The sequence below is a fragment of the Stegodyphus dumicola genome, chromosome 1 (assembly GCF_044657685.1).
Source record: "Stegodyphus dumicola isolate Sdum_Otavi_A_Nest chromosome 1, ASM4465768v1".
NCBI classification, from domain to species: Eukaryota; Metazoa; Arthropoda; class Arachnida; order Araneae; family Eresidae; genus Stegodyphus; species Stegodyphus dumicola.
Window position 1 is genome coordinate 3,920,416 of NC_140768.1, and position 26,377 is coordinate 3,946,792.

A 26,377-nucleotide genomic window follows, 5' to 3' on the forward strand; every position below is an offset into this window, starting at 1 on the left:
CTGCCAAGGTATAAAAAGTTTGCCATTGAAAAGGATTGGCTGAAATTCATGTCGAGGCACTCATTGAATCTCAGCATGCAGTTAATCTTTGCACATGAGTTTTCAGTTATTTCTAAAGCTAACTTCAATAAATTGATCTATAATAAAGTAGCACATAATTCCAGTCAAGAGCAAAGATTGATATTTGAGAGGGACTACTCATGTTCTGAATGCCCAAAATTTTATTTTAGTTGCTGAGTCAATATGGATTGTGTATGTACATTGCATAAGTAGGGCCTGTTCAAAGTGTCACAGATACTGAATTTCTAATAATGAATATCACAAATCCAAAATCAGACTCGTAACTTTTACCTTTGAAAAAATGCCAGTTCATCATCAAAAGATTTGCAGATTTTGTGCTAGGAATCATTCAGTGGTTCTGTCTTTGTTACTTGAAACAAAATAATTCTTTTTGTATACTCTAGATAAGGTTTCAGAGAAAGTGAAAATTAAAACTTATAGTTATATGGATTCCATTTGATTCCTAAGACTTTTACTGATCTGCTACCTTTAAGTGTTTTATAACCATGAATATCTGTCATTTTCTTAGGCAATGAATCCTTAATTTCATGATAAATAGATATCTACTTTCTGAGATTGAAATCTTTTTTTATAAAACATTTCTGACTATTATTTAATTAATATCTGGGAATTTGCTTTCGTTTTTAGTATTGGTAAAAGATTGTCAACATAAAAGTCTACTAGCAACACATGATGCCACAGAAAAATTTATTTCTTATCAACTGCTAATTGCTTGAGACTTGCATTAAAAGAAAGGGAGTATTTGCAGTGCTATAAGCCCTAGCCACTGTTTTATAACCATAAGCTATTGGCTGGCTGTAGCTATTGGCTGGCTTGAATTATTCCTCTAAAACATCATTTCTCAATATGTGGTTCTCGAAGTCTGCCCTTGTAGTCCTCATAAATTTCCCAAAAAGACAATGACAAATAAATAAATAAATAAAACCCTCAATTTAACTGTGTTTACCATACTACATAGAAAATTTTGAGAGCCTGGAAATTACACATAGCAGCTGTCACCTTTTCCACCCAAAACTGGCATTTTATGAAATTTATGTATTACTAGTTGCCATACTTATGGACTTTTCACTCACTAGTCTTAGCAGTAAAAGAGGGGTATGAAGCATTCAAATTGTGATGCGTCTTAACAGCAATAATCCAAACATAGAACAGCTATGAAAGAATTGACAGGCTCATCCATTTCATTAATGTGAGTGCCAGCATTTATTTAATTTTTAGTTAATAAGATTATTCAGTGCCAGCGCCAGACATTTGGCCATGCACACAGAATTTAGGTATTTTGGGGGGGGGACACTGAGCAGCAAAAAGCTTAGTACAAAATAGTCTTAGCTTAGTCTGAAAATTTCATCCTTTAACTTACTTTCTTAATAACTAAAGTTAAAAGAATTTTAGTTAATTGTAGTGTAAGAGTGTTAATATATTGATAGTAGCTAGTAGCTACAAAAATCTCATTTAAAGGGGATAAGAGTAAGGTGATCTGCAGAATATTTTAACATATAAAAGTGGTTTCCATATGAAGATATTTGAGAAACACTGCTGTAAAAGATAACCTTCCAAATGACATCTTAATATGATTGAAATTTTCTCTCAAAGTCAATGTAAAATGCATTGGGAAAACCCCTAAAAATGTAATGGAATGAGAACTAATCCTGAATATAGTGTCTTCCTCACTTCTTGGTAAATACAAAATTTTTAACTTTTATTTATTTCTGGGGAAAAAAGGAAAAGAAATATGTTTACACATGGAATACTCTAAGCTCTTCTCATGTTGAGAGGATTCTTAATGAAAAAAAGAAAGAAAATACGATAGCATGTGGTTTACAATTGTCCGAAAGCGCATGGTTTACAAAAATACAATAGCTCTTCTCATAACATGCAAATTGTAAATGATTGTGGTTAGGATTCCTGGCCGTTTAATAATGGTCCATGTCAGTGATTTATTGATAATTTTGGTGCTGTTATTGGTGCCAAGTACCAGTAGCCATCCTTCCTGTCTTTCTCATCACCTTGCTGCATCTTATCACTAACTTCTCTTTCATCATTTGCACTTCTGCAGCTGAAGAAGCAGGTTCAACATTTAAACCTTCAAAACTTGTCTCACAAGTTTATGAATATTGTGCAGTTTCTTGTTGCTTTAACTCCTCCAATAATCATTATTCAGCGTGTTATTTTAACTCAAATTTTGGAGCTGTTTACAAAATTGGGGCCATATGCTTTTATATAATGTCTGCTTTTAATAAAATGTTGCATAGTAATTTTTTTTCTTTTTCTTTACAGCTTCATGCTGTAGAACTTGGTCCTCATTTAACTGGCAATTTGGCATATACATCTCATACTGGAGCTATTGAATTTTCTGATCAATGGTTTCGCTATGATTTTCCTTCTTCAATCCAAGTGAGTATTTTATTTTCTGTATCTACTCATGTATGCAAACCAGTTTCTGAATTAAATATTTTTAGGTGGAAAACTACCTTTTAGTGTAGCTTACTCATCACTTTACCTTCTTTATTTTTCAGAATTGTTTAAAAATTTGCTAGACAAATAAAATACTTAATAAAAAAATCAAAACTTGATATGATAATAGGAAGGAATATGTGCATTAAACAGCTTCTAAGAATTGATTGGTATATTAAAATATTAATTGGTAACATGGTTAATATTTCATTGTATTCATTTCAATAACTTAAATATATTTTAGGTTCAATATATTTTTAGACTTCCCCCCCCTTTTCAAATGTGGGATTATATTAGTGTTACAAATGGGTTTATTGTTATGCATATTAATAGTTTGACTATTCTCAGTAATGCTTAGATGATTTCTCTCTTGCGGTATTTTTTCAAATTTACAAGTATCTGCATGATTAAAATGTTTTATTTTAAATTTTAGAATATTTTATTAATTTCTGTGTTAAATATCATTTGATAATTATTTTTAAATATAGGTGAGTTCTAAACTTGGTCTTGTGTATATAGTAACTAAATATGGCACCCTTCACTTATGTGATTTGGAAACCTGTGCGACTCTTTGTTGCATTAATGTTTGCACTGATATAATATTTAGTACTGCTTTCAACAAAGAAACTGAAGGCATAATTGCAATTTCAAGAAATGGACAGGTATGTTTATTTTTATTAATATTTTATAGTAATATATTGTTTCTCATTAATAAATATTCAGAGTTTGAATGTAGTCACACATGATGTGTGGAACCCTGGAGATACTTCCTCGCCATAACTATTACAGAATAATTTATCAATATGGTTAACCTTTATGAAAAAATTTGTTTTATACTACTAAAGTTAGTTAAAAAATATAACTTGGCTAATATTTTAATGAAAAAATTTTAGTGGAAACACCATTAAAAATGATTTCAATGAACTTTATTTTTTACATGCTGATATTGTGTGCACATATAAAACCGAAATTTTTGCCTGCAAGACATTATGAGATATAGATGCACAGCAACTAATGATTGAAATCTAAAGAAATTAAAAAATTTTATCATAAAGACTGATCCTCAAAAATGTTAAACAAAAAATAACAAGTGCACTCCAAGTCAATGAGGGAGTGAAATGAGCTTTTGATGTGAGAGGCCATAGGATTAACGTGGTGAATTTTGAAACCTGTAGTTTTATAGAAATTAATCCAAGCATTTTTATATGGTGTATATAGTAAATGTTCAAGTGTTATGATGTCAAAATAAATAGAATATTTACTTTGTGATGTCATTATTACTACATCAACCATGGAGCCTGCAGTCACAAAACATAAAGTACCTGTATGCGTTATATTAGTTAAAAATAAGTATATGCTTAAAATTACAAGTTAGTTTTCCATTGTCTGACTGACCAAATATACGGCTGAATTTCAGCTATTCCCCCCCTTTTTTTTAATGAAGAAAATGGGAGAGAGATTCTTTCCGAAATTCTCCGGTGTTAAAAATACATCACTTTTGTAAAGCTTGGATACGATATTCACGTGGGATTTATCACTTTGTTAAGCGAATCCTGATCATAATAGAAGGTCTATTGAAATACAGTTCAGAGGATAAATTTACAGTTGCTTATAAACACAAAGTTACTCGTTTTAACATTGCTCCAATCAAAAGTTTCTTTCCTTTGTCATAACCAAAGATTTCTTATATCTATGTTTCTTATGAAAGTAATTGATCATATTTAAATTTTTATAAATAATACTGTATTAATTTTCCACTTAAGTATTCACATGACACACAGCTTTTTTATGACACACAAAAAATTTTTACTTGAAAAATATTCAAGTAAAAATATGATGTTCAAGCTGCCATTCGTCAATAAGATTTCAGGTTCATCAGAATTTCATTCCTTTACTTGCTTTTATCTGGACTCAATATTTTCTAGATGGTCTCCACTGCAAATTGATTCAAATGAAACTCAATTTAAACTTAATTGTATAAACACAAAAGGAGACAGATATAATCTAATTAACATTTATTGGGCAATAAAGTCAACAAAACCAAGAAATATGAACTAATTGCTTATTTGCAGAGAATTACTTATTTTGCAGAGAAATTCGTATTGCAACAGTAACCAAATAATAATTTATAAAATTTATGAAGTTTTTCTGATCCCCAAATCCTCCAGCTATGTCAATTTACTTCTCCTGAAACATGAAATTTGCTTTGTCATTGAGTATAATTTTCTGAAGAAAGTGATCATCATTACTCATAATATGATAAAAAATGTCTACACAAAATTCCCTACAAACAATTCAATCATTAGGTTTGATTTATTGACAAATCTGCAGTTTATATGCAGTCAGTTTCAAACATTCATAAACAAGTTTTTGAACAGTCAACCTGGGAATTCATGTCTGCAGGCTGGCATGGTGAATGGATTTACTGTGTCTGTGTACCAACATACCTTGGATGACAGAAATATTTTTATCATTGATACTTGGTCTACTATGCAGGTAGACCAAGTATTAGACCAATAGTAATGGAGGTGCACTCCACTATGCAAAATATGTCCACTTTCTCAAAACTAGACCATCTTTTAATTGATTATTCCATTGGTGAAGGTTAATAGATTCATCTCAGATTCGGACATCACAAACTAAAGGTGAAATTTTCCAGCTATTGGATTTTGTAAAGAAATGTGGAGAAGCAGTAATAAATGAAGATGATATAACAGAAGTTTTTCATTGCGACGAAAGTGCTCCAATCATCAATCAATTAACGGATGGCAAAATCTGTAGTATGGTTCTAGATCCAGAAAATACCGCTTCCGATAGTGACAGAGAGGTTATTGAAAACGAAAAAATTTCGATCGACAAGTTAGTCAGTATTCTTGACACAGCAATTACAGGACTTGAACAGTGGAACTTTGTAACTGAACAAGAAATTACGTCTGTTTATAGAATTAAAGAGAAAGTATTAGCACAAAAAACGAAGCAACGTAAACAATTTGCATTGAAAGAAATGTTTAATAAAGTAAACAAATAAATATTAAGCTTTTTTTTGTAAATTTGTATACCCTTTTAAATCATGATTGCTCTTTATTTCATAAATTGTGGTTTCATATTTTTAATTGTATAATTTCTGCATGCCATCTTACCAGATTTAAATTAATGATCTATAATCCGGAAAAACCCCTAATCTGGATTCAAAGTCCCGACGAGTCCGGATTGCGGACTTTGTACTCTATATCACGCTTTAAGACTTCGGATATCTGAGCTTGTTTTTCTTAATGCTTGATACAAATTTTCACCTGAATGATCAGTAATTATTTTAGTTTCATTTTATTTTCCATAATTTGGATAAACTTTCCAACACTTCATAACACAAAAATGTTAAGCTTTTGAACTGCAGACAAAACATTGCATATTTTTTCATTCATATGTAAACATGAAAAATATGAAGAAAAAGAGCATTTTATAAGAACCAACTTTTTCTTAGACTTTTTTAAATAATATATAATTTTCTTCAGCATGTCGATAAAATAAAAGACGGTTATTAATTTTCGGTTATTAAATTTATCTTTGTAAAATCTTTTATAATAAACTAAATATAAAAAAGGAATATTTCATCATTTATTTATCGATATAAATACATTAAAATTTATTTTTAATGATAATTTTTAATATCAACATTGTTTTAAACTGTTAGATGGTGTTATGTAATTATCTCTGTTATCATTAAAGTAATTATTAAACTTGCAGTGATCCAGATTCTTACAGTATAAAAACCAAAGATCTATTTTTAAACTGTCACAGAAAAACATTTAACTTTAGTTTTGCCGACTGTTTTTATTAAATACTTTTTTAATTGTGATATGACTTCTTACTATTCTATACTATTACTCTTTAGCGAAATCTTGATATGTCCATGTTAGAGTTATTATGAACATAATAGTTAATTTCCTAGAATGTGTATCCTTAAGGAATTGTAAAGGGCAAAAAATAATAATTACCGAAGTGCACGTGGTAGAGTCTATATCATATCAGGAAAGTGCAATAATAGTATAGGATACCGGACGTCCCTTGCAAAAGCACTTCATTCTGCCAGTATATTTAATCTTTTTTAATTGTTTATTCTATTGTATCCATTTAAAACACTGTATACTCTATAGCTCTTCAAAAATTTAGCATTTTGCTAATGTATGTAGTTTAATTTTAAAAACGTAACAGCAAAATTTAAAAAAAAATTTCCAAGCTTTATGAACAACTGGTGTAACAATATTGTTTTCAAGTTTTGAAAATATAATAATAATTTCACAATTTTCACAATAATTTTTAAAATATAACAAAAAAAAATTTTAAAAGGGTAATGTGAAACACACAAATTTTTAAATGAGAAACATTATTACTTTTAAATCTTTGAAACTATAATGACAAGTGAATGAAAAATAAAACTGAAATAAATTATGTATTACAAATCATTTAATGCTATAGGATTAATATATAACCATAATGAACAGCGTTTCAGAAGCACTTGAAACAAAATTTACTATACATTAAATAATCCTGTAGTATTCATAATTAATTTATTGTTTACTTTTACATTTTACACTAGTTATTGTTACTTTTTTTATATTTTACACTAGTTTTTCAGTGGAAATCATTTTGGCTTTAAAAACAGACATATTGAACGTATTGAATCTATTTACGTTTTCTTTAAATATCAATAAAATCATAGTAATGAAAGCTCGACCTGATGTTTTCAGTCGGAATGAAGTCCTTCCGTTTTATTGCACATATCCACTTTCACATCTGCATCAACAGGAAAAGCGAAAATATGTACTTTAGGTCCATATTTGTAATTTCAATTACATCATGGCACTGAACACATTATATTTCTGGAACAACCCACCAATTGGGGGGGGAATATATATAAAGTGTCCAACTACGAAAAAAGCATGGTATATACCAAGATTTTAGGTCAATAATTGCAGTTCAACCACTTCCATCGTAGCAATGACGTTTAACAATAACCTTTGACCCAAAGCTGCCCTCAAACCCAAAGAAGGATTGCACTCTCTGTACTGACGTCATGCGCTCTATGTCACTGAGCCGTAAGGCCTTGTTCTCAAAGGCCACGCTTATATAGGCTCATAGTCTATATCACAGAGAAAGGCATTTACTATTCTACATGGTGTGTATACATAACACAAGGTTATATTATCATCTTAGCTTGAGGATCTTTCTTTCCAAAACATTACATATGGATGATGTCACCCTTCAATAATTTTTTTGAATAGTCTTGATGTATCTGTGTATTTATTATTTTCTATATTTTATTGCATTTATTATTATTATTACATTTATTGTAATTATTCTTTTTAGGTGTTATCTATAGATCTGAAGCGAGAGCAACTTGTAAAATACGTGTGGGAAGTAGCAAAACGATTTCATATAGCCGAACGCTTATCCCAAGTTTTAAAAGAAAGTTAAATAAAAATATATTCTAAATATTAAAACACCCTTTTTAAAATGGTATTCAATACCTTTCCTATGTGAGCAAGTGTAATTTGAATACCCAGAATTTAATTTTTAATCTCTTATCTAATTTTTATGAGAAATGTAGCTTGATAATTTGTAAAAATACATGAAATATACTAGTAATATATAAATTTTTAGAAACACAGAATGCCTGACAAAGAAACTGTGAACTTTGCACTATATTTGCAATTTGAAATATTTTAGTAATGCTAGAGATGGGATGAATACTGAATATTCTTGAATCCCTCAAATGCATCATAAAAAAAGGAAAAACATTAATAACTTTTAATTAAAGTAAAATTTGAAAATTTCATTTAATGAAAAACAAACTTAAGAATTATAATCTTTAAAAATGCATTTATATTTGTTTCAAAAAATAGCAAATAAAATTTAACAAATGAAGTACATAATTAAAATCTTGAACCTTGAGGTCCATTTTTTCAATACATTTCAGTAATGGTTCAAATTTTTTGAATTTTTTAAGAAATGTTTTGAATGAAAGCAAATGTGTAAGGGAGAGGATCATTAAAAAAGTTATAGTGTTCATAAACATTAACCGTTCATTTGTCTCAAAAACCGCGAGTTTCATTGTGTCTTTGTTGCTTCGTGGGTGTGAATCTACGTAGTCTGACCTGACGTGTACTTTATAACACAAGTGCATTCTAAAATAACTAACTGCATCACGGTTTTCGAGACAAATGAACGCAACGTTTTTGCACCGCATAGCAGTCAAACGGTTAAATATTCAATGTTAAATTCTTTCAAGAAAATAAAGTGTGTGGCACATGATGTACACTGCAATGTTACATTGATGATTTAGGCCCATAAAAACTGCAACAACCCTTCCCCACCTCTTTTTTAATGAATGCCTTTTTATTAATCTAAAATTTTGAATTGAAACATTTAATGATTTTCTAAGTTAGAGTTTAAAAGATTTGCACATCGGAAAAATGTGAGAGTTTGGGTTTTCAAATCTTGGATCCTTTTCGATATTGGAGAATCCAAGAATTAAAATATCCTATCCCTAAGTAACTCTAATTTTTACATTATTTTCTTTTGTATTATGCATAGTATATCCATATGCACATAATACAACTGCATTTTGTAAAGAACTTGAATCCCATTGCATTGCAAATGTTTGCAAATGCAAATCCCATGCATTGCAAATGTTAATTTTTTATATAGCAATTTTTTTTAAATGGGTTTGTTTTGGTTTATTTGATTATTGCAAAGCACTCGAGGGTTATCTGCTTAAGGGAAGGAATGCCAATACCAATGATTTTTTTTAAAAAAGAAGTCTATGAAAAAAGTTTCAAATTTAATTATATACATACATTAAAACAAGCTTTTTTATGTGTAGGTATTTATTAGTTAGCACCTATAAAATTGCATGTCGTAATACGTATAAATTACATTATGTATTTAAAATATCAAGCATGTATTGATTTTCATAGGTCTTGAAAAGCATTTATTTTTTTATCATTTAAATTTCTGGCGAAATTTTAAAAGTTGAAGATTTGCAAGAAATATTAAGTGCATTGTCTACAAATGAAATGCATTTAAAAACCATTATAAAAGTAATTTCCTAAAGCTGCTTATAAAATTCATATATCTAACTTTTTTTTAAAAATTTAAGACAACTGAAGTAAATTTAAACAAAACTAGTGCAATATAATAAAGTTCAATAATTATTAAAGAGAAATAATGCTTACAAAATTTATTTGTTGTATTGACATATGCTTAATTTTTTTCATATACTGACTTGTGTATTAATTGCGTATGTTAATTCTTTTAAAAACTGTATGTTTTTATTTATTTATTTAATATTTTATTTTTTATTTGTGTGATACTTTTATTAATTTATACATTATTTATTTATAAGCTTAAATTTTTGTTGAATTTGTGATATTTTTTGTTTAGAATGTTTAAGTGGAGACAATGATTATAACTTTTTTATATCTGTTGCTTGAATGACTTAAGTTAATAAAACTTTAATGCTATGTGCGTGTCCACATAAAATCTTCCATGAATGCTTTTATGTAAGAAAATTGTATAGCTTGTTTCTATTATAATATTTAATAATGTGCAATAATCATAAATTTATTTATATTTTTGTAATTATATATGGTATGAACAAAATATCAACCCAAGAAGACTGAAAATGCATAATTAATTCAAAAGTATTTAATAAAAATTCTTATAATCAAATTTTTAGTGTTTTTGATGCAAACTATTATAGATATTCATCTAAAAGCTACATTTCACATTTTATTTAAAAGAAATTATTCTGTTTTAAAATCTCTTCGGTTATACTTCTATTACACAATAATTTTATAAAGCAGAACAAAGAGCTTAAAACTAATGCTTGTGTGCTAATAGTAATTATTTGAAGTCATAATGCATTTAAATTTATTAATATATAAACCAAATACACATACCAGTAATCAAAAATTAATTACAAAGATGCAAATATTAAAAAAAAAAAAACCCTACAAAGTAAAAATTTAAGATATTTTAAAAGAGAGCACCAGATGAGGAAAAACACAAAAATGAGCAGAAAACCACAGATACTAACATTTAATTTTGTATAAAAAAATTATAAGAACATAAATGACATTTTAATGCACATAAAGTTGCAGTATTGCAATAAGATTAAATCATTAATATATAGGTTTAATTTTGCTTATGTAAGAAAACATGAAATATGTAATAATATGAATTTATTTCATTCAAGACCAGCTGGAGCCCACCCAGTGGCCGGGTGGTCAAGATTGCTGAATATTGGTACTTTTCCCTGACTTTGGTTTGATCCCAGGTGAACAGGCTGGCTGCTTCATTGGTTTTTCATAGTTTTTCCCATGTGTATATCAGCCAGTTTCCCTTAGAAGCCACATAAAGGCATCCCTCCTCTTAGGTAGATAAGTTTTTATGGCTTTACCATATTCAAATAACTTAACAAGTGCCAGTTGACAATACTTCACAGCAATAAACCAAAATATTTGTCTACACAATTCCCTTTAATGCCCAATGAAAGAAATGTGAAAAGAAAAAATTTAATGAATAGTCATTGAAATTGCAAATATGTCTCATGAATGGTTGGCATACTGTATTATCTGCTGCATGTCTGACCTCATCAATCCACTCACTAAAATAATCTCCAGAAACATTTAAAATTTTTAACAAGATTAAAAAGTTAAAATTAATCATTAGAACTGACAAATAAATCTATGAATTTACAGAATGATTTTAAAATAAATTAACTGATTAATGAAATATAAAGTGGAAAAAGCTTCATCCATAGTTATGTAGGTCTAATATTGCCAAAATTCAACAAAGTGAAAAAAATCACATCGCTGAAAAATCCAATACATTAACAGAACATCCAACAAATTAATCAGGAATATGTTGATAATATAGAATCAGCTGTGCATGGCTGAATTAACAGTAGGTGAGTAATATATGCAAGATGATTCAATCCATTCACAATATCCCACACCAAATATACCAAAATAATGGAAGACTATTTGAAAGTGTATTATTATTTTTAGTTGAGAAAATTAAGCAAAATAAGATTGTATTTATAATAAACACTTTCATGCCTTATACAATACTCGTGTATATGCATTATATAATATATTGTCACATGCATATGGGTTTGTAATGGATTGAATTCAAGCAGAACTAATGATATCATGATAAAATTTATTTTACTAAAAGAAACACTGTACATTTCTAGAACTTTTCACAAAAATATTTGTACACATCTTCTCACTATCACTAAGTACAATCAGTTGTTACACTTCAAACTATTAAGAATGCCAAACACATCTAAGAGGCGAAGCTCGCACGGAGACAGCCATTTATTCAATGTTAAATAGGTTTGCTCCTGTATTCTTATTTTTCCAGCAGAGTATCATCTTCTTCAAGCATTTCATATTACATTGTACAAAAAATATTACAATTTTGCATATGATTTTACTAAAATTATTTATATATACACAAAATTTTTAACAATATACATATATTTGAGTCACAAGAAGTGACCATCTGTTAATATTCAGAATAACCACTTTTGAAGAATCAGATTGAGGTGGACTCACAGATTCTCAATTGGACTTTAGTCTAGAGAATTTAGCGGCCAAACTACAATAGTTAAGTCATCCTCGTGCTCTTATAACCATTTTTTTCCCAGCTATGTAGTGCACTGCATAGTCATGCTGAAAGATACCAACATTCCCAGAGGAAAGAAGTATGCATATACAGATGTGCATGATCTACATACTTGAAAGATTCCTTAATGCCAGTGATAAGTAATGGACTCGAAGAAATGTCATAAAAATATTCCCCCATATTATATTTTTGCCTATGCTAGCTTGTATTCATTTTTACATGGATTAAAAGCATTTCTACTTTGATGTTTCTGACCATATAACCATCTTTCAAATAAAGCAGAAAGTGTAATTCACCAGAGAAGGCAAACTTTGCCAACTAATGGAGAACCTCTGCCATGTTAATTCAAGTTTTTTTTACCAGTGTGCAGTCATTAGCATAAGTGCTGTCACCATTCATGTCCTGTAGAGCCCATAGGCAGTAAAATTCATTGAACTGTGATTTTAGAACAACTATGGCAGTTTCACAGCTCATTTAGGCGGTAAGTTGCTCCACTGTAACATGCTCAAATACACGGTTATAGCTTTCATTCACCTCTTCCATATGATTCATGCTCTGCAATTTTCACACTCCTTATTTTATATAATACTATTCTACCATTCACGGTACATATTCATTATAGCAGCATACAAATAACTCACAAACTATTTTGAAGTTTCTGTATTTTGAAGTTTCTTCTTCTATGCAGTTTCTGAAATATTGCCATCCTTGTCACAAAAGCTGATAATCATTCCTTATTTGATATACCAGGTTGTTCAATAAGTTTGCGGAACAGAAATGAAGAAACCAATTTTTATTTGTAAAAATGATTTTATATTTCAACATAGTTTCCCTCAACTTCAATACACTTATTCCAATGGTCTTCTAATTTATGGATCTCTTGACTGTAGTGGTTTTTCGGCAGCTCTGCAAAATATCCCTCCACGGCAGCTATTACCTCTTCGTTTGAAGAAAATCATTTTCTACGGAGATATTGTTTGAGGTATGGGAAGAGCCAGAAGTCGGAGGGAGCTAAATCTGGCGAATAGGCTGGATGTTGCAACAATTCATACTTCAATTTAGTTATTTTAGCAATGTTTTTTTTTTTTTTTTTTTTTTTTTTTTTTTTGAGCTGTGTGCGCAGGTGCGTTATCTTGGTGGAAAATTATTTTCTTCTTCTGTAATCCGGGTCTTCTTTCACGAATTTTTTCGTCTAATTGATTCAAAATGTTACAATAATAATCCAAATTAATTGTTTTGCCAGTTTGAAGGTAATTTATAAACAAAATTCCTTTCACATCCCAAAAAACTGATGCTAACACCTTCTTGGCTGATTTTTGCACACGAACTTGCTTTAGCACCGAAGAGCCGGGTTCACACCACTCCTTAGCCTCCTGTTTTGATTCAGGATCATAATGGCAGACCCAAGTCTCATCCATTGTGATAAATCGACGGGTAAAGTCGCTTTTATTCTTCTTAAAACGCTCCAAAAGTTGCTGGCAAAGTAGCATCCGAATGTGTTTTTGCTCCATCGTTAGAGAATGCGGCACCCATTTTGTATAGAGTTTTTTGAAACCCAAATTAACACTCAAAATATTGCTCACTGTGCCCAATGAAATGTCTAAAGCCTCTGTTAAATCTCTTTCAGTCAATCAACGGTCTTCCAATACCATATCTTGTATTTTTCCGATGATTTCTGGTGTTGATGCAGTTTTTCGACGTCCCTCTCGCGGATCGTCTTCAAGGCTGGTATGACCACTTTTGAATAAACTAGCCCACTTTCAAAGCATTATTTTTGAAGGAGCAGATTCACCCAACACATTCACCATTTCAGTGTGAATTTCCATTGCCTTTAAACCTTTCTTTACAAAGAATTTGATAACTGCACGTTGCTCAATTTTATCCATACCTGAAAAAAGGCACAACACATTAGATATAAAGGGTGGTTAAACAATGAATAAATTAACAGATCGAAATGAAACTTTTGATGTGTTCCTAAGAAGGAACAAATATGAAAATGGCGTCGAAGTTTTAGGTCTAATATTGACGAATAGATGGCGCTCCGTGAACTTATTGAACAACCTTGTTTTGTTCCATTTATTCATGAAACAAACTGCAATGTTTTTCAAATGTCTACAATATTCATATACATACCAAATCTGCTGCTGACACATGCACTATGACGTTATTGACTATTTAGCACTTGTGTCAAACATAGAAGAAGCCAGTCACATTAACATGACTTGAGCTTATACTGAAAAATATAAGCTGGTAGATAGGACCAAATTAAGCAGATTTTGTAATGGAATAAATAAAAATGTATTTAAGTGTTCCTGTTGGCTTAAATAATCATTCTTATCCAAATTTTGAGAGACATGCATTGCTACATGAATGAAAAATTCCATTATGAAAGATGCTTATTTCGGTTTCCTCTACCTTCCTTTATACTTTTGGCAAATATTTTTTAATCACCTTGTATGTAAGCTTTAATGCTTTATTTTTAAAAACTGACTTTCCAGATTAAGTTGGTTTAAGTAATAGAAATGTCAGAGGGAAATACAGTAGAGTCCACCAACTTCACCTAGTGTGGAATAAGAAAATGATGAGTTACTGAAAATGTTAAATATCACGGAAGAAGGTATTGGTTATTTACAACTTATGATGCTTCATTCAACATCTAAACTCATGTTAATTTTCAGCCCAAAATTGCTATTAGTCTTGAGGCATGATTTCGCATTGTTTCACTTTTCATTCAAGTCTGTTGCCATTTGGAAAAACATGATATTCTTTCATATTTAATCTCTCTGCTATTAATTAATAAACTACACTATTTAAAAACAATAGATACATATCTTAAAATTTTTTTAGTCAATACTTTTGCTTTAACACATGCCTTAGAATATATTAATGGTTTGATATATATGAATATATATCGAAAATATTATTCAGTTATTCACTTCCTTAAGGCATCTTTGTTATATTAATTTTTTTTTCTTTTTCTTCGACATTTTCACTTGCACAGACAACACTTGCAAGTCTGGACATAAAGAGAAAATCTACTCAAAATTAACTGAAGTTTAGCTTATAATAGGATGCAGTCATAAACCACATGTCTACTAATGGCTAGCAGCAGAAAGGAAAATGACTGGTAGTTAACAAAAGCTATCTGACTTCTTCAGCTACATTTTACTGAGAAGAGGAATGGGATAGATTGGAACTTTTATGATAAGAACAAAACCTGTCCCCAAATTTATTAAACAGTTCCAAGAAATAGTGTCACAAAGAGAATGAAACAAAAATTTCAAAATTAGAATATCATAATAAATTTGAACAAAACAGGAAAATGAAAATATTTATATGCTTATATGTACTATAATTACAATTATACAGTAATTAAACTCATACTTTTTGCACCATATAAGCAATTGTAGATACTACAGTCTAGCTATTAATAAACAACCACATTATTTCAAAGATAATTTTCTGCTTCACCAGCAGAAATCATTTAGTGATTAAAAATGTTATCATCAAGTTAGACAGAATTTGAGTTTGTGGGACTCTACAAGAAATAGCTTCTACGTAAGTAAATAAATACGTTTCTTCTCAGAACGGTAACATTAAAATGCTCCACTTATTATATAATGATTTATTCATGTTATATTACATATATGCTTGTTGGATAATTCAAAATCTTGAGTAAATCCATCTCCATAATCATTACAGGCTACTAGTAAAGGTTTCGAATTACACATTGGACATTTTTTATTTCTGATGCTAGACGATCGCATCCAGAATATAAGATTATGTCTTTCACCAGCTGAAATTGGCAAGGCACCATGGAGTTGCTGGCCACGATGTAGAATACCATACCCCACTTTATGAGGAACTAACATGCAACTGGATTTATCAATGGGAACATCCTTCATGTCCCCAAAATATAGTTCACCACCTTTAAAGTTCTTGCTGAGGCATACATTCAGAGTGACCTGATATAATAAGAGTCATCATATTAATTAAAATTGTGTTACAATAGAATAGGTTTATAACAGAATATGAGAAAAGTATACATATATAAAGAACAAAACTTTTTAATAATGTTTATTTTTTATTGCACTACAAATTAATACACAATAACATAAATTCACAATTGGAAATTAATATTAGTTGTAACAATTACTTTTTAACATTTAATGACAAAATGACTTCTCTTTTTACTGACTATGGGTAAAGGAATTTTGGTGAAGGAAAAAGAAAAAAAACTATTTTCATATAAAATATTTAGGAGAAGTCTCACAGAAATATTCAGGAAAAATAATCAGACCAGAAAAGTAATAAAACATATAAAGTCCACAAATGTGACATCATGTGATTTGAGAATATGACAATGTGGATTGAGAAGATTATTTGTTAGCAAATCAGTATTAATAGTAGCTTAATCAGTGTCTTAATGGTAATTGAATTTTATTTATATTAAATACGTAAAACATATAGAATTTACATCAAATAATAGAATCAGCAATTGGTTTTGATCCTAGAGTGATTTTTAAAAAGTCTTACCTCACAGTTATCAAAATGATAACTTAAATCAACATCATGGCCAATTTTATAGCCAACAGTGAAAATTTTATGAGAATCTAAACCTTTTCCCCGCCATTCAGGAAAAAGCACAGCTGCTAGAGTATCCAAATATTTAACTCTCAATATGCAGGAAAACTCATCATGGAATCCTAATTCATCCAAAAGTACCTGAAATGAGAATTAAAGAAAATAAAAATTGATATTTGAAAATAGTTATTTTGAATTTTTATGCATTTTACACAAAACAAGATATTTTATTATTCATCTACGCACTCCCACTTTTAATTTTTCAGTCATGATTTTTTGAGAATTAGTGCTATCAGAAACTATCTGGGATTAAAATTTTTATTAAGTCTATAAGTAAATGATTATTTTTTAGTTACCTTGAAGATCTTAATACTAAATATTCTCAGATTTTTCAAAATTAAACACACATCTAGCTTTAAATATTAAATAGTATTTTTCCTTTTGAATCAGTAGTATAATATATTAGTAATATATTTAAAAAAACTGTTAAACTAAAAAATAATACTAGATTTTATAAACACTGAAATAGAATATTTATTAAAACTAAGTATGTGTGTTTATCCTAAAATCTGAAGAAGCCTAAAAAGCATAGCCCTTATTCCTTCTTCAGGTGAACATTTATTATTCAAAGTGAAATTCAAAGTAATATATATATATATAATATAATAATTAAAAAGCTAGGTAGTAAGTACTATATAATATAATATATTATATAATATAATATATAATATAATATAATATATATATATATATTCATAAATTCTTTATATGTTATTATTACATTTGAACACCATTTATGTAGATTGTAAACTCTGATCACTTTCTTTTCAAAGTTATTTAAAATTAAACCTACAGTTAATCTATTTATATGCATTTATTTTTTTATTGATTTAAATAATACAGAAAGAATGAAATTATTGAACTAATTTAGATAAATATTTACTATATGTTTTCTGGCTTACAATAAATAAATTGTTATAAACCAGGAAATCTGTTATATACATTTATCTTATTTAGAGTAGATGCTGCTTAATGCAATGGCAGTTAATGTTATTCAGATATTGTTATTGAACTGCCTAAGTTCCTGCCCGTTTGTATAAGAAAATGTGGAAAATACAATTTAATGTGAATAACAAATCGGTTAATATTATCAGAACTTTATAGAATAATTTTAAGTTCTACATAAAAGATAAAATCACTAAATTAGGTAAAAATAAATTATAAAAATTGCAAAGTGTCAGAAAAATGTTGCTAAGCAAAAGATTAAATTGCCAAACAGCTTGTTTTTGATTTTAGCCAAGCATTTAAAATTATCCAAAAAAGTTAGTTTGTCATAAGATTTTGAATAAGTCTATCAATTTTGAGGGTGATCAGACGTAGGACCCTCTTCTTGAGGAGCAAAAAAAATTTTTTTTCGGAATATATTTTCCCTATTCCTGGGGTTTTCCCGAGATTTTTTATAATAATACTTTTATAGCATAAAGAATTGTTTTGATTTTATAAACACTGAAATGGAATTTTTTCAGGAAAGGTACTTTGCATATAACATCATGCCACTATTTGTATTTAAAAAAAAATAGGCTGATCAAATTAGATTGGATAGTGGTAACTAGATATGTATTTTGCTCATTCCGTGAAAAAATAAATCACACTGTTATTTCATGAAATATCATCATTTATGCATTAAAATAATTTTGGAAACAAAAGTAGCTGTATGGCATAGAATAATGAAATTCTTAATCTTTTATGTAGAACTTAAAATTAACAAATTTCTGATGCAATACATATGCTTAACATTTGGTACAATTTCTTTACAAAACAGAAAAAATGGAAAAAAGTTAAATACTCCATATTTGTTCATCGTATTTGGTCGCTCTTTTGGAAGATTTGACTCTTCATAGTGAGCTATTTCATCAAGAAGTGCCAAACAGAAATTCTCTTTAAAGACCTGGAATCCATACAGTTGTTTCTCTAAAAGGAGAATACGCATAATAGGGATTAAATGATCTTTTCACTCAAAACATATGAAATTCAAAAGTTATTCAATTTAATGAAAAGTATTATGAATGAAAACTGATTTTACAAATATAATGGTAGGACATTCGATTGTAATTTTAAAGACTGCATGAATTCAGACTGTATTAAAGGCAAAGCTTTTATAAAATTAGAAAATATTATATATAACATCTATTGATTTTGTTTTTTGAATACTGACTACATTATGAGTGTTACATGTTTTGACACTTCCTCCCCCCATTACTTTTCTTATTTTGATTTTATTATTTTCTGAACCAACAATATATATTTAATTTTTTAATCTTTAATGTTTATATTAAAAATTAAATCCTGTTTATTCTTACTTATAGTTTGTAATGGAGGTTTAGTGAGTTTTGATAATAACTTTTCTTACATTTTATTAGTTTTCCATTAAATAGCAGTTTTAAAACTTTTTTATTTCTTCATTTTAGAGTCAATTCTATTTTTATTAGTTTCTTCACATTATTTTGCTTTTAAAATATAAGTTTAAATTTTGTTTTTATTAATATTGTTTAATTTTTGTTAATAATATTTTGCTTTAATTTTATTAAATTTATTTTGTTGTTAAATCTTGTTTAAATAGAATATGGTTGCTATTGCTCTTCTTGCACTACTGAACAGGAGCTGATACACTAGTGTTCACTCTATTTGGCTGAAAGCTACTGTTATTCCTATATTAAAGAAAAATAAACCTGGTGATCAAATTAATAGTTACAGGCCTACTTCCTTGACCTGTATCTTGGATAAGGTCATAGAATGCATGATTACATCAAGACCAAGTTGGTTTTTGGAGCATAATAATTTATTATCTCCTCCACAGGCTGGTTTTAGAATGTATAACTGCACAGCTCAGCAAGTCATCTACTTTAGTCAAGATGTAAAGGACTCCCTAGATAAATGTAAATTTACCTAGGCAGGTTAGTGGATCTGCCTATGACAGAGTCAGTCACTTAAAGCTTATTGAAAAATTTTACTCCCTTGGTGTGGAGGACAAAAGCTGGCCTGAATCAAAAATTTTATCAACTAAAGATTTATGAGGATTCGCTATGGCCAGAACATGTCTCTTTTTTAGACACACAAAAACTGGTCATTGTGATGAGCCCCTTATTATTTAATATTTATATAAACAATTTTCCTGATATTCTGATGTCTGACTGTGTAGTTAAGACGCTGACGCTGTTTGCTGACAATCTAGTCATATGGAGCTATGCTTCAAAGATCTTTTGATGCCAAAGATCTAATGTCTATAGTTGATGAAATATTTATTTGAACGAAATTTTTTTAACGTGATTACAATCATTCTCATTATAATACAATATACTGAGCAATGAGATATTAAATAATGATTTAATCAAATTTAAATATACAGCTTGCATAAGCAGCTTATAAAATTTTTCAAACCGATATTAACTTTGTAACAAAGTCTATGTAAAAGTTTCTTTAAAGTCTAAATGAAATAATGTAAACATGTTTAAGCTTTCATAGTCTGTGGAGACAACAATATTGAAAAACAATTCTACTCAATACTAAAAATAAAAATAAAAGACTATATTTAAAATTTTTATATTTTTATGCTAATTACAACTAGTAAATTTACTATTTTATTTAGCACAGTTTTTATTAAAAAAATTGTTGATGGAAAATTCTTTACACAAACTTACCCTCAGAAATGACATCAAGTGTTTGCAATGTCTTTTGGAAACCAAAATTCTTAGCTGTTTGCACAAGTGTTAAAAATGATGATGCAAGATGTATTTCCTATTATAAATAGCAAAATTTTAGATAGCAGATATCTGTCTCTAACCAAACATTTGAATTAAAAAAAGTAATATAAATTTTAAACATTTTACCTCTAATCTATATAAACTTGAATTCAATGGCTTATAGCATTTTTTTATGATTTCTTTTCTTTTTAAAGAATTTTTAGCTGCCTGTTTACGTCTGGAAATTTCTTCATGGATCTGAAAACAAAAAGAATTCTATAACAGTAAAAAAGACAGAACATATGTACATATGTGTGTGTGTGTGTGTATGTATGTATATATGTATGTAGGTGTGTAGCAAAAAATATCAAATTTTGATTAATTTTTCTACTTTTTGCAGAAACAGGAAGCACAAAAAATCTTGAATAAGCAAAAAAAAAAAAAAAAAAAAAAAAAAAAAACATTTTAAAATGAGAGGACAAACCCTTAAAATTTAGAAAACAAAAAAATTACAGTACATAAAACGAGAAATTTAACTACGCAGTAAAATTTATAACAAAAGCTGTTACATATTATTTTATTCTTCTTTCATGGACTGATCTTCTTAGAAGGTTCTATGGCTGAGCAATGTTTTTTAAAAAAGGTTTTTACATAAGTTTAGAATTAAACTCTTTTAAAGGTAAACATTTTTGAACAACTGTTTGAATTTTAGCTTATCTACAATGCATTTGACTGAACATAAACAAAACCAGATATTAAAAATCTTAAAAAAAGATGGCTCACAAATTAGAAACACATTTAACAAACAGCTCACAAAGGTAGGTTCTTTAAAGCTCACCCTTATATATACAGTACAAAGTTTGTAATCCGGACGTCCACTATCCAGAATGATCTATAATCCGGACCTCAAAGCCACAAACTTTTTTTTGTATGCTTTACACATGCGCGTAGTGCGTTCATGCATGTGCATTTAATGTATAACGGATGGTATAAGCTAGGCTAAAGTTATCTTTACTGATTCTAAGGCATTTCAGTTAATGTTGCAGATTGCGTTGTTCCTTAATCTTCTAATTGGATCCGGCTTATTATTTTTTGCAGACTGTTAGAGCAATTTTATAAAAATTAAGCTTGAACTTTCGATTATGTCAAAAAGAGTTTCCAATTATGGAACTGCCAAAGGATCTACAAAGCAAAAGCATGTTTCGATGTCCATCAAGCAAAAAGTGGAATTGCTGCAAAAAATGGGTAAAGGCATATCCGTCTCAAAATAATATTAGGAGTATAACATTTACCATACATCACTGCAGAAGTTGTAAGCAAAGCATTTTATGAGCACTGAATTTGCAAATTTCGTATCCCATATAAAATTATTACACATCAAGGAACATAGTTTCAATCACAGTTATTCAGGAGTTTGGCTGTAATATGTTAGGCTAAAGTCTTTCACATTACAGCATACCATCCCCAATGCAATGGGAAAATTGAGAGGCTTCATAGAAAGCTGAAGACTACTATAAAAGCACACAATAACTCTCAGTGGTCTGAAACACTACCAAAGTTCTGCTGGGTCATAGATCTACTTTACGAATGCAGCAATAATCACTCAATTGCCCAAATGGTAAATGGGACAAAATTAAACTAGCTGGTGAATTTCTTGATCAACCCAATTTCAAAGTTGACCTTGCTACCTTTGTGGGTAAGCATGGATAACTTAACACTTATTAAAACACGGTATGCTACCCATCAAAAACTTTTTGTCTGCAAATATTTAAAGTCATGTTTCATGTTTTTGTGAGAACAGACAAAGTGAAAAAGCCACTTGAACCAACTTATGTGGGACTGTTTCAAGCAACTGATAGAAATGAGAAATATTTTTCTCTGCTCATTTAAGGCAAAACAGTTCATATTTCTGTTGACAGACTAAAGCCCACATACATGCTAGCTACTGATTCTGATGCTGTACCTGACAAAGTGATTATGAATAACAAAACTAAGCAACATTCAAGCGAAAAGTTTTCCCAAGCTATGGATAACAGCAAAACTCTTACAGCCAAGACTCGTTTCAGTAGACAGGTTAAAACTCCCCGTCTGGTTTCGATATTGAAATTAATCTTACAACTGTCTCTCCGTTCCTCACCATGAATACTTATTGCCGTAACTTAGTTACTGGTGAGGGAATGTTGGGAATGGTAATACTTAAAGTAAGAACCGCTAGATGACGGCTTGTAGTAATACATTTAAAATATTAATTATATTTTTACTTCATGAGTTCATGAGCTAAATATTTTAAAAGTGCCCCCCCCCTTTTTTTTTTTTTTTGAAAAATAAAGAATTAGAACTGGTCTTGCAAGTTTGTTTGTACCTTCTGTTTTTAAAGTATAGGAGTATATACTAGTTTTATTTAAAATACATGCAATAATTTAAATAAAGAAAACAGCTTTAACTCCCAGTTGAGGGTACAAGGTTGATTTTGGGAGTCACTGGTAACATTTTTCTTTTTCAGCATTAAAACATGCTATCAGAATATATTAATCACCGCTTTTATAGTTGCTTCCAAAAAAATATTATTCTGCCGAAGGTCACCAATCTTGTACCTCCGACTGAAGATTAATCCTTAAACGTACATTCAATAAACATAAAAAAGTTAACAAAATTTAAAATACTTTACTTCTTGGATTAATAAATCGATTTTGAAACCATCATCGTTACCCAAAGCAGGTAAAATCTGAAAAAGATCAGAAGAACTTATTATAAATACAGTATTGCAGAATTGGTTGCCCCTTTGGCAACAAAATTTGTTCAGTTTTGGCGATGAAACCCCATTTCTGGTTACCATGATAATTTTAACTTGGTTTTTAACTTTCTGATTTTTTTTTTTTTTTAACGGGAAAAGAGATTGATGTGTACATGGACAAGACAGTCAACACAGTGCACAGTCACGAGTTTGTGCAATTTTCGGGTGTTTTTTAAGTGAAAATAAATCGGTGTGTACATGGACACTGAGTTGGTGCAATCCTTTGACTTTTATTTTGGTTTTGTGTAGCGGGCATCTTAAAATTGTGCCGAATCTAGTGTAGAATTGGGTGCCCCTTTGAAATTTTGTTCAGTTTTGGCGCTGAAATCCGATTTCGGTTGATCTTTACATTATGGTAACTTGGCGTTTTTTTGGCAAAAATTTGGCGACCAACTCTCCTACAGCAACCCTCTATTTTTTTTCCCCGCCGCCATTTTGTCTTCACGAAGTAAAGACATGTTTCTTTTCTTTTTAATCTACTGAACACTTCTTCCAACAATCTAGTAGCCGAATTACACTTATGCTAGAAATTTTATCAAACAAAACTGCTTAATCATGACAAATATTCACTGCAAAATTGGGAAAAGTGCACAATACCATACTCCTTACGCGTTTTTCAAAATAACACATACACATAAACCATGTACACGGCGACTTATTTTTACTTAAAAAAACATCCCAGAATTGCACAAAAATGGCATTGCGCACACTCTTCACTATATCCATGTACACTGCGTTTTTCTCATAAATTAGAAAAATTTCACGTAAATACATGACAATTTTCTCAATCTTTAAACCCGGTAAAAAGAACATATATGAAATTACCTGATCGCGAAAAAGTATTTACCCTTTACAAATATGAACATTTCCACATATAAAATAAATAAAATATCCAAAAACTTTTACCTCTAAATCATCTATTACATTATACACGTCACCAACGAATTCATACCGCAAGCATTACAAATACTTAGTATCAAATATTTAAATTATTTCCATGCACGTTTATTTCAACTTAAACGTATACCAAATTCCTACAAACATAAAATTCACAAAATAACTATCATTTAATTAAAATATCACTAAACCATGTACACGTCGACTTATTTTTAGTTAAAAAAACATCCCACAATTGCACAAAAATGGCATTGCGCACACTCTTCACTATATCCATGTATACACTGCTTTTTTCTCATAAATTAGAAAAATTTCACAAAAATACATGACAATTTTCTCAATCTTTAAACCGGGTAAAAAGAACATATATGAAATTACTTGATTGCGAAAAAGTATTTACCCTTTACAAATATGAACATTTCCACATATAAAATAAATAAAATATCCAAAAACTTTTACCTCTAAATCATCTATTACATTATACACGTCACCAACGAATTCATACCGCAAGCATTACAAATACTTAGTATCAAATATTTAAATTATTTCCATGCACGTTTATTTCAACTTAAACGTATACCAAATTCCTACAAACATAAAATTCACAAAATAACTATCATTTCATTAAAATATAATTAAATTCAAAAACACTACTTAAAATATAAATGAGCACATACATTAAATTAATAAAAATTACCTTACAATCCTAATACTTTAAACTAAATCATTGCTAATAACAATTTTCCCAATAATACAAAATTCCTTTCCACCTTACATTTAGAACAATGCATAAAAATAATATCCTCAAATAATTAAAAATACTAACTTACCTAATCTTCTTCAGAATCTTGATTACGTGTCCGATAAACTATTCTTTAGTTACGGCCATGGGATCCAAAAATTCACGAACACTGTTTCACACAACACAGAATAAACCAAATACAAAATTTCCAGATTTTTTCCCGATTTCCCCCCTTTTCCGATTCAAGAACCGTAATTCGTCCATTAATATCACATGACATATCCCATGATCTCTCATTTCCCTCACACAAAATAATGCGTAATCGGAACTGAGTACTGCTCACATTATTACCAAAGTCCCAGGTAGTAACCTTTATCGCCTCCAAAATGTCGCCAAACTACCAGTTACCATATTGTAAAGATCAACCCCGATTTCTGATTTTCATGATAGTTTTAGCTTCCTGATTTATTCTAAGTGAAATTAGATCGATGGCAGTTTAAGTTAAGGCAGTGCACAGTGCAATTCTCTGATGTTTTTTTTTATGTGAAAATAGATCAATATGTACATGGACACTGAGTTTCTTCAATTCTTTGACTTATTTTGGTTTTGTATAGCAGCCACCTTGAAACTGTGCCTTCCTGGCACCGATTTTGGCGTTAAAAAAGAATCGCCAAAAACACAAGGAGCACTCAATTGTAAACTTGTACCATTGTGCCTCCTTGGCGTCAAAAAAAAAAAAAAAAAAAAAAGAAAGAAAGAAAGAAAAAAGAGTCGCGAAATAAACAAGGGGCACCCAATAGTAAACTTTTTCCATACATCAATATAAGGGAACACATAATGAATATTTTCTTCATAAAAGTGTTAAAGAAAATAAATTCAGGAATACTTATATAGCAGTAGTCTATAAACAGTTACACAAAACAATTTACTCTGAAATGAAACTTTAAAAGAGGAAAATAATTACTTCCTTGTAATCCTTACAAAACTGATTTTCATCAATAAATGTAAAATGATAATTACATCTTTTAATATAAATATTGTGGGTGTAGTAACAACTACAAGTGTAAAAAGATTGCATAACGTTTACGGGTGGAAAACATTCTATTTATTATTTAGAATTTTGCCACGGAGTTGTTATACTCCGCGAATTTTACTTATTACGAGTGACAGACGAAGTAGCCACACATATGTGAAGTCTTTCTGCCCGCAGAGTGAAAAATCAAGTTTAAAAAATTTGCGAAAAATGAAGGAAAGAAAACGAAACTGCAAAAAATGCAACACTTTCGCTTAAAGTAACATGCATTTCATATTATTTTGATTTTACCTACCTGAATCTGCTTATTATTTTGCAAATATATATTTTTACAAATCAGTCACTGACTTAAAATGAAT

At 29.5% G+C, this 26,377-nt stretch overlaps 2 protein-coding genes across 7 annotated transcripts in view; one reads left to right on the forward strand and one right to left on the reverse strand.

Moving 5' to 3' along the window:
• LOC118192173 (clathrin heavy chain 1-like) overlaps positions 1 to 10,268 on the forward strand; it is a 35,289-nt gene extending 25,021 nt beyond the window's left edge. For all 4 annotated transcript variants that reach the window (XM_035363074.2, XM_035363070.2, XM_035363072.2 and 1 more), the window contains 3 exons: positions 2,359 to 2,475; positions 3,024 to 3,197; positions 7,903 to 10,268. In XM_035363074.2, coding sequence (XP_035218965.1) covers positions 2,359 to 2,475; positions 3,024 to 3,197; positions 7,903 to 8,010 — 399 coding nt within the window. In that variant the 3' untranslated portion in view covers positions 8,011 to 10,268. The remainder of the gene's footprint in view (positions 1 to 2,358; positions 2,476 to 3,023; positions 3,198 to 7,902) is intronic.
• A 1,472-nt stretch (positions 10,269 to 11,740) lies between these two features.
• Positions 11,741 to 26,173, reverse strand: LOC118192172 (2-oxoglutarate and iron-dependent oxygenase domain-containing protein 2-like). 3 transcript variants are annotated; one of them, XM_085812358.1, is made up of 7 exons: positions 25,950 to 26,173; positions 23,221 to 23,277; positions 20,700 to 20,810; positions 20,511 to 20,607; positions 18,659 to 18,783; positions 16,765 to 16,953; positions 11,741 to 14,116 (listed from the first exon to the last, which is right to left on the reverse strand). In XM_085812358.1, the coding sequence occupies exons 1-7, from the start codon at positions 26,061 to 26,063 to the stop codon at positions 14,072 to 14,074; spliced, it is 738 nt and encodes a 245-aa protein (XP_085668484.1). In that variant the 5' UTR covers positions 26,064 to 26,173; the 3' UTR covers positions 11,741 to 14,071. The 3 variants fall into 3 exon arrangements, with proteins under 3 accessions (XP_085668484.1, XP_035218959.1, XP_035218960.1); XM_035363068.2 differs by lacking the exon at positions 11,741 to 14,116 and adding an exon at positions 15,838 to 16,193 and having other exon boundaries at positions 25,950 to 26,167; XM_035363069.2 differs by lacking the exons at positions 11,741 to 14,116; positions 23,221 to 23,277 and adding an exon at positions 15,838 to 16,193 and having other exon boundaries at positions 25,950 to 26,168.
• Between the last annotated feature and the right edge of the window lie 204 nt (positions 26,174 to 26,377).

What these genes read in the sequence shown, in the direction of transcription:
- LOC118192172 (XM_035363068.2), bottom strand. Translation starts at nt 26,063, where the DNA reads ATGCAATCTTTTTACACTTGTAGTTGTTACTACACCCACAATATTTAT. An exon ending in TTTGTAAGGATTACAAGGAA is followed by an intron (nt 23,278 to 25,949) that starts GTAATTATTTTC and finishes GATCTTTTTCAG; the next exon opens with ATTTTACCTGCTTTGGGTAA. An exon ending in ATACGATGAACAAATATGGA is followed by an intron (nt 16,954 to 18,658) that starts GTATTTAACTTT and finishes TTCTCATTTCAG; the next exon opens with GTACTTTTGGATGAATTAGG.